The 9,185-nt window shown below is 44.7% G+C and overlaps 1 protein-coding gene across 1 annotated transcript in view; it reads right to left on the reverse strand.

Moving 5' to 3' along the window:
* Positions 1 to 8,908, reverse strand: part of DDX10 (DEAD-box helicase 10) — a 210,116-nt gene extending 201,208 nt beyond the window's left edge. The window contains exons 1-4 of the mRNA XM_063127078.1: positions 8,715 to 8,908; positions 2,933 to 2,993; positions 1,777 to 1,907; positions 1,251 to 1,409 (exon numbers count right to left, since the gene is read on the reverse strand). Coding sequence (XP_062983148.1) covers positions 1,251 to 1,409; positions 1,777 to 1,907; positions 2,933 to 2,993; positions 8,715 to 8,897 — 534 coding nt within the window. The 5' untranslated portion in view covers positions 8,898 to 8,908. The remainder of the gene's footprint in view (positions 1 to 1,250; positions 1,410 to 1,776; positions 1,908 to 2,932; positions 2,994 to 8,714) is intronic.
* Positions 8,909 to 9,185: the final 277 nt, after the last annotated feature.

Consider the following 9,185-nt stretch of genomic DNA (forward strand, 5'->3'; position numbering starts at 1 on the left):
GGCTCTGGAGGACACCTACGACTGTGCCCTCTGCCCCTTGGCAAAACAGTGGGAAAATTATTTAGAGGGCAGCAGTGCTTCAATACCTTCTTGATTGCAACAGCTTTTACTGGCCAGGGCATACAGATACAATGGGGAATGGTCGACATGGCTTTGTTTTCATCGGCATGGCCCTCAGCCTGACCCAGGTTTCCTTGAAAGACTGTTCCGGCAGGTTCAATGAAACTCCTTCCAAGGAACTTTCCAAGCCAAACCATAAGGACAGGCCTTAAGGATTATGCAGGGTGGAATTCAACAGGGAAAAACGTCTGCCTAAGCTGGCCTTGCAAATTAGTCCATAAAAGTTACTCACTGCTAGAGGCCAGCGAAAGAGGGACAGAGAGATCTGTCCCTCCTACAGAAGCCTGAGCCATGGTTATGCTGGCGCAAAGAAGGGTCGGAGCACTGTCTCCCTCTTCCACTAGCCCCATCAGTCACTTGCACGGAATTCCATGCACTTGTCTCCATGCAATTCTTCCTTGCATGCCAGGCTAATGTTTAAATGCAAGGCTGTTCTAAGCAGCCTTAATGACAGGCACAAAAAGACAAACAGGGGAGCAGTCAGAGAACAAGAGAGAAACACAACAATGAATGCAGGAGTTCCCAACCTCTCTCTCGTTGGCTACATTCAGACAACACAATAGCCAATGGTGGGTTAATAGTCAACTCCACGGTTGATTATCAAGGGGGTACTCCCCACACGACATGATTATAATCAACCATGGTGTGGATTAAGGCCAGCGTTGAACTGACTGTTAGTCAACAGTGTGTTTGATTGACACATCTCCCCCATTCTCTCCCTCCCTCAGTCCTCCCACTGGTATCCCATCTCCCGTTCTGCCGGCTGGACTAGAGCAGCAGCTGCCACTTTGGTCACTCTTGCCAGGGGACTCTGTAGTCGCTGAAAATAACGAACTGTGCGCAACAAAACACTCAATGGTGCCCAACAGACAACACAATAACCAAATAATCAATTCTGCACAGCGTTGGTTATTTGCGTTCGTTATTTTGGCTGAATAACCAAGCATGATGTGAAAAAGTCCTGACAGACGACACAATAATTAATCATTGACTATTTAACCAACCGTTGACTATTTAACCCACTGTTGGTTAACGTTGTCTGAATCCAGTCTCTCTCTCTGCAAAGCTCACTCAAATATTCACATTTTTCATACTCAAAACATTTATTCTAAAAATAGGGGGAAGCAAACCTTTCCACCGATGACAAGACCCGCTGAGAAGTCTTGATTCTTCCCCACCTTACGCAGAACCTCAAATGTTTGGTAGGCCAGCTCTCTGGTAGGTGAAATTATCAAAACTCCCAACCCATCCATGGAAGTCCACTGCTGGCGGTATAAGATTTCCAGAGCCTGAATGGTTACAAAATGCTAATTAGAAAATGGAGTGCTTTTTTAAAAAAAAAAATTTAAACAGAACAACCAGGACAATATTTTTTTCAACACTGTATATACGCGGATATATTATATTCATATTACAATTGTAAGGTTTACAGCCATACTGTAGTTTGTCCCAAAGTGTACCAAGTGCAATGTACTAAAAAATACTTAATGGTGCAATCCTATGCATGGTTAGACAGAAAAGAAGTCCTACAATTTCCAGCATGCCCCAGCAAGCTATGCTACAGGCCAGCTCTGTATTTGGCCAAGTAACCTTTTAATGAAATGCAATAAAGATTAGCTTATAGCATCACATGTAGCAAGGAGGTTCATTACTTACAGGTACAAGAAAAGCCAAGGTTTTGCCTGATCCGGTCTTGGCAGCTCCCAGCACATCTTTACCTTGTAAAGCCAAACCTATGGTCTGCCTCTGGATTTCGGTTACCATGCGATACTGAGATTCCTGCAAGCCTGGTGGACAGAAAACAAAACTATGGTTTTAACATGCTTGTAATCAGCAGTTTATCTAAGGCGGCATTTGGCAGCATCTGTGAAGTGGTCCTTTTAACATGTATGGGAGGGACTGAACCATTCTCTAGTCACCTGTGATGAGCAAAGCGTGACTTACTGGTGACTAGACAAGGGGCATTTTGTAAACTGGAATAGACATGAGTGGGGGAGCAGGGGTTGTTTTGGACAGAATGCCACAGATGACTAAAGGGCATGTGGGCTAGTAAACATTTCTGTGGACCTCTTTGAACAGCTAAGTTTTTGCATATCATATATGGAGATTTTTGCCTGCCCTCCCTAAAAATAGTAAAGGCAATAAAGGCTTGCCAGATCTTGCTTACAGTTCACCATAAGAGCCAGCGTGGTGTAGTGGCTAAAGTGTTGGACTAGGAGTCGGGAGATCCAGGTTCTAGTCCCCACTCGGCCATGGAAACCCACTGGGTGACTTTGAGCCAGTCACAGACTCTCAGCCCAACCAACCTCACAGGGTGGTTGTTGGTGTGAGGATAAAATGGAGAGCAGGAGGATTATGTACACCGCCTTGGGTTCCTTAAGAGGAAAAAAGGTGGGACATGAATGCAATAATAAATAAATAAATGCACAATAAATGCACTTGTGTCTGATTTCATCACATAAGTAGAGCAATAGATGTTTACCTGTGCCACACATGACAAATTACATGTGGGACTCGTATAAAGCCCTACATGGAAGTGACTTCCATGAAGGAAATTTTATTTTGACTAGAACTTGCGACTATAAACTATCTTTAACTTGCTTATCAAAGAAGCATATAAATAACTGCTGCCTAGTTACTTACAGGCCAGTCAAGTGCTTCAAGGTGACTAGGCAGAGAACCTTAATAAAAAAAAATTATAGAGGAGGAAGTACTAGGCTAAAAATGACTAATGTAAGGTCATGCCGAAGGGTGAGCTAACAACTTATTGGCAAGGTTGCCATAAGGACGCTTACAAAAGTACTGTGCTTACCTTTCACTGTTTTCTTAGACAATGGGAAATCCGAAAATCTGACAATTTCTTTTGCATTTATCTGAAATTAAGCAACAAGAAACAAAACCCAACTCATTATATTTTAAAATATTGAATGAAATATGAAAGAAACTCATTTCGGCTAGTACTGTTAAAATTGATGCAGGTCACCGTACAAACGGTTTAACTCAGTTCCCTCGCCTTTGAATTTCTGAATTACTCACAATTAGCTGCCATGAGAGAGATTTTGAAGTGCTGCCAATACAGTTTCACATGTAACATTAAGTCAGGAACTGCACTGTTGCATTTGAGATACAGTCTGAGGATGGTTGTTTCCTTAAACAGACCTACAGCGCTATCTTATCCATGTTTACGGAGAAGTAAGTCCCATTGAGCTCAGTAAGACTTACTGCCAACTAACTGCGCGTAGGATTAGAGCCTTAAACAAAACCGTGGGTGTGGCAGGGCTTTTTTTAACCCAGAGTGGGTTATTTTGCTGAAATAACCCACACAAATCACCAACAACATGCAGAGTGAGTTATTTAAACCACCATTGGTTATCATCTCATGTGGAAGGCACTGTTGGTTATTTTCGTCAGCTACAGTCACTAGGCAAGAGAGGTCAACGTGACTGCAGCCGCTCTGCTCAAGCTTAGGGTGACCATATGAAAAGGAGGACAGGGCTCCTGTATCTTTAACAGTTGCATAGAAAAGGGAATTTCAGCAAGTGTCATTTGTATATATGGAGAACCTGGTGAAATTCCCTCTTCATCACAACAGTGAAAGCTGCAGGAGCTATACTAGAGTGACCAGATTTAAAAGAGGGCAGGGCACCTGCAGCTTTAACTGTTGTGATGAAGAGGGAATTTCACCAGGTTCCCCATATATACAAATGACACCTGCTGAAATTTCCTTTTCAAAACAACTGTTAAAGATACAGGAGCCCTGTCCTCCTTTTCATATGGTCACCCTACTCAAGCTGGCAGAACTCTATTTCGGCAGCAAGGAATGATGTTACGCAAATGAACTGAGAGGAGGGCAAGGGATGAGTTAGTCAACGCACCACGGATTAATAACCCACTCACAGATGCTTAGAAACAATTCACAGTTGGTTATTTCTGTGATCGTGTGGGGAATACCCGCAAAATAACCAACTGTGAGTTGACTAGTGAGGTGTAGTGGCTAACGTGTCGGACTAGGAGTCAAGAGATCTGGGTTCTAGTCTCCACTCAGCCACGGAAACCCACTGGGTGACTTTAGGCCAGTCACAGACTCTCAGCCCAAACCACCTCACAGGGTTGTTGTTGTGAGGAGAAAGTGGAGAGGAGGAGGATTATGTACACCGCCTTGGGTTCCTTAAGGAGGAAAAAAGGCGGGATATAAATGTAATAATAAATAAAATAAACAGAATAAGACTATTAACCCACCATTAACTATTGTGGCGTCCGAACACAGCCATCCAGTAAACACACCCAACTCCAGTATTTGCAGTTCCCCAGAATGAGATGCATGTGTGTGCATATGCTTTTTCAATATATAATAAGAGGAAGTGATGCTATCTGAACATATTTCAACCTGCAATCCCACCTTACCCCGCCGCTCCCCAAATCAAGCATCTAATTTTCATTTAACTGCAGAGATAAAAACTGATTACAGATCTGCCTCATACAGAAGTCTTAAAACTCACAGGTATGCCTTCAGAATAAATCTGTCTCATTATTTCCACTCTTGGGATACGGGATATACATATAAATTAAAAGCAGTCGCTGTTTTTGTACTCCGCGTGTTTCTCACACATGCCGTTGATTCAAAATCCTATTATGGGCACAAAGAGTAATCAAAATGCCAATTGGGCGCGCCACTGCAGTTTAGTTTCGGTGGGAGCTAAAAAACATATTGGCCATTTCAGCAAAGAGGTTTTGATATAAGACAACGAAAGTATTTTAGAAGAATTAAAGAAGAATGAAATTATTTCAGTGTCTTTAAATGCAGAGAAAGGGGGAACTAGTTTGTGAAGCATGAAACAGTGAGACTGGGATTAATTCACTGCAAACAACATATAATGCTTTGAGTATTTCAACTGCTTATATGGATTGAAGTTGAAAAACCACTCACACCAGCTGAGTCTTCTACAAAGAAAGATGGATTCTGCTAAATGCAATCATTTCAAAAATCTGGGGTGGGGAATGTGTTACCCTCCAGATATTGGTAGACTGCAATTCCCATCTGCCCTTGCAAGCATAGCAAATGGTGGACAATGGGAGTTCCAATCCCCATCCTGGTCATAAATGATAGAAATAGTTTTAAAAGAGCAGCCAAGAGTAGGGGCTGCCAAACACACTTCCTGTCATGCAAACACTACTGACACCAAAGAAACCAGTGATGAATCAGGACTGAGACCTATCTAGTTCACCATCTTCTCTCCTCCAGTAGTCAACCAGATGCTTCTGGGAAGCCCCAAAGCAGTACAATAGCATCCTCCAGCTCATGTTCCCTAGCAATTGATGTTGAGGGGCACACGGTCTCTGATACTAGAGGTAATAGATAGCCATCAGCTGGGTTCACACATGACAAGCCTGAGCATGGGTTGAATATGGGTTGTCACTGAATCCTGGGTTGTTGTGTTGTGTGAATCCAACCATGCTAAGAAAGCATAGTTTGTTAACCATGAGCAGCTCATGAAAATAACCCATAATTTGTTGTCGGGTTTGTTAACGCGGCTGGGTTCACACAACACAACAGCCCAGAGTTCAACCAGTATTCCAACTTGTCATATTGTGCAGACCAAGTCACTTAAAGACCTATCCTCTATGAACTTGTCTAAATCTCCTTTTAAAACGATTTAAGAAAGTGACCATCCCCACACTTCTTCACCGTGAATTCCACACTATGTGCTGTATGGCATGCACTAAACTTCCTTTTATCTGTCCTGAATCTCCCACCAATCAGTTTCACTGGATGACCCCATGTTCTTAAAATATGAGACAAAAAAACTCTCTGCCCACTTTCTGCACTCCAGACAAAATTTTATACCCCTCTATCATGTGACTGTTCTACCCAATTCCACAACCTCCTTCCATTGAAGGAAACATGAACCCCATTTACCTTTCTCCCTGACATACTACTTTTCTATGTGCAGGAATTTTATCCTTGCAATTTCACAGGAATATATTGTGCTGTAAATACATATGGTGCACGAGATGGAAAGCAGGAGCTAATGCTGATTTCCCACCTTATGTACACACATATTCAATAATCAAACACAATCAATATGTGCTATTACCTGCAAGCATGTACCACATATGGCACAGGCAGTGGGTAACTGTGGCAAATGGGGGGGGGGCAGTGCAGTACAGAGGCTGGAGAAACTCCGTTATGAGGGAAGGTTGCAACAGCTGGGATTGTTTAGCTCGGTGAAAAGGTAAATAAGGGGATATATGATAGAGGTGTACAGAATTATGCACAGTGTGGAGAAAGTGGATATGGCTTATTTTCCCTCCACAATCATGCAAACCAGCCCTCTGTGTCAATGGCTTTTTTCCTAATATAAAGATGGCATGTTTAGCCTTGAGAAGAGAAGCCTGAGGGGAGACATGACATCACTCTTCAAGTGCTTGAAAGGTCTCAGAGGAGGGCTAGGATCTCTTCTCTATCATCCCAGAGTGCAGGACATGGAATAATGGCCTCAAGTCACAGGAAGCCAGATTGCGGCTGGACATCAGGAAAAACTTCCTGACTGTTAGAACAGTATGACAATGGAACGAATTACCTAGGGAGGTAATGGGTTCTCCCACACTAGAGGCATTCAAGAGGCAGCTGAACAGCCATCTTCAGGTATGCTTTAAGGTGGATTCCTGCACTGAGCAGGAGGTTGGACTTGATGGCCTTGTAGGCCTCTTCCAACTCTACTATTCTATGATTGGGCTCAAAGCCTCCTTGGAACTTGCACATTTAGGGCCAAGCTACACATTGGGACTGTTCACACAACACACTAACCTACACTCAGTAGTTGAGTGAAGCTTGGGGTTCTTGTTGAATCGTAGGTTGTTTGTTGAACCATGGGTAAGCATGTTGTCTGAACCCAGGACAACTTTGGCAGGGATATTTCTTAACCATGCAAGTGTGGCTTGTTAATCACCCTAAACAACCCAACAATGAACCATGGGTTCTTAAGGTTGCTTGTTCGAGAAAAATAAGCCACATTGCATAGTTAAGAAGCAAAACTGTGGGAAATGTCCTGAGTTCAGACAACATGCTAACCCATGGTTCAACAGCAACCCACACTTAGCTACTGAGTGTGGGTTAGTGTGTTGTGTGAACCCAGGCATTACTTCTTGCTCTAAAGGAAAGCACATGGGGCCCAATCCAGACCGGGACTCTAGTATGGGGGTGGAGGCTTTCTCGCTATCTGGTCTGCCTCCCCGAAACCTACAAATTTAATTGCCAAAAAAGGATCCATCAAAATAAAGGATTAAAACACCCCCTTCTGCCCATGCTAGGGTTCTGATCTAGGTTGGGAGCCCTGAGTTCACTTGAGAGTAAGTAAGAAAGAAATGTGTAGTTTTGGTCTTACATTCTGAAACCCACAGTATGTGTGACAATTTTTAGAATGTTGCCTTACTAGTCCACTGCAGGAAAAGATTAAAAAGACCATTTCACCACTTTAAAGGTTAGTACATTTATTATAGCATGAGCTCACTTCCTATAGCCCACTTCATCCACTGCATAGATCTCCTGAGCATTTTGCTTTTCTTCTCCTCTCAGCACATCCAAAGCACCTAGGGCAGAATCAATAGGACACTCACGGCCCTGATTCTTTTCGGCCCCATCAATTCCCTTCCGCAATCTTACTTGAAAACGTTTCTTTTTTCAAAAGCTTATAATCCATAGTGTGATGATACTAGTTTTTATTATTAGTTTTATTGTCCCCCATGCTGGTTGGCCTTTCCCCTCCCTGTTTGTTTGTTATTGTGATTTCAGAATGTAAGCCATATGGCAGGGTGTTTTGTATTCTGTTTTATTTTCTTCTGTACAGCACCATGAACACTGATGGCTCTATATAAATATTAATAATAATAATGGTGGGTCCCCCACCCCGATTGCACTGTGCAAGCAGGACCCATCACTTAAGCAAGGGAGATTTACCACTTTGGAGGGAAAGCATTGAAATGAAGTGCTTGTTTCTGGAAGGAGGCAAGGCAGTGGAACTCCTTTATGCAAGCTCTGCCACCCTACCTTCTTCCAGAAATGAGTGCTTCCAGAAATGAGTGCTAAAGCGTGGTGGGGATTCCCAATAAGCAGGGCAGAAGAGAATCAGTGGGGCAGTAAGGCCTCTGTTGGATTCTGCCTCTACCCTGCTAGGTGACCAAAGTCACATCTGACCAATGTGGCTTTGACCCAACACTAAAACGGATGCCACAATCATGTCCAATGTTAATCCTACATAGAATAAACGCATGGAAATAAATGGGATATAAGTTAGACAAACACTGGATACAACCGTAAGGTGCAATACTGTGCTTGTTTAGTCAGAAAAGAAGTCCTACAATTCCCAGCATGCCCGGGGATGCTGGGAGTTGTGGGGCTTCTTTTTCTGTTTAAACACGCGTTAAGATGTTCCCTAGATACCGCTGGGGCCGCCGGTTATGCTCCTTCGACCGTGAGGGAAAAGCACTCTGCACACGCTCAACGGCGCCGCCATTCCTCCATGCGTTCCAAGGACTAGCCCGCTGCCCGGCTCGGGCAACAGGTCTCCAGAAGGCCGACGCCCCGCTCCCCTCACCTCCGAGTAGCGTCGCTCCAAGCTGGCGATGCCCTCCCTCTCCACCTCCCACTCGGGCCGCTTCTTCTGCTTGCGCTGCAGCCGCAGCTTGTTCTTGCGCTTGGCGTATTTCTGCTTCCAGCGCTCGAAGCTGCGCACCGGATCGGGGCTCGGCTCCCCCAGGCCCGCGCCCGTTTTCTCCATCCTGCCTTTACTCCCCCAGCCGCTCACACAGCCGGCGTGCGCGCTGCGAAACACGCTTCCTGCCGGGGAAACGCGACGGCCGGAGGAGGAGCCGGGCGCGCGGAGAGCGCGTCAACGCCCCGCCCAGCCCTGCCTCCTCCTCCTCCTCCTCCCTCCGACCCATCCACACGAGCGTCTGCTGGGAGATCCGCCGCTGGCTGAGAACGGTCGGCTCCACTCTGGAAAGGCTGGGATCTCTCCCGGATGAGCGCCGGCTGCTTAATGCGGCTTCCACCGTCGGTCCTATAA

The sequence above is a fragment of the Elgaria multicarinata genome, chromosome 5, assembly GCF_023053635.1.
Source record: "Elgaria multicarinata webbii isolate HBS135686 ecotype San Diego chromosome 5, rElgMul1.1.pri, whole genome shotgun sequence".
Taxonomy (NCBI): Eukaryota; Metazoa; Chordata; class Lepidosauria; order Squamata; family Anguidae; genus Elgaria; species Elgaria multicarinata.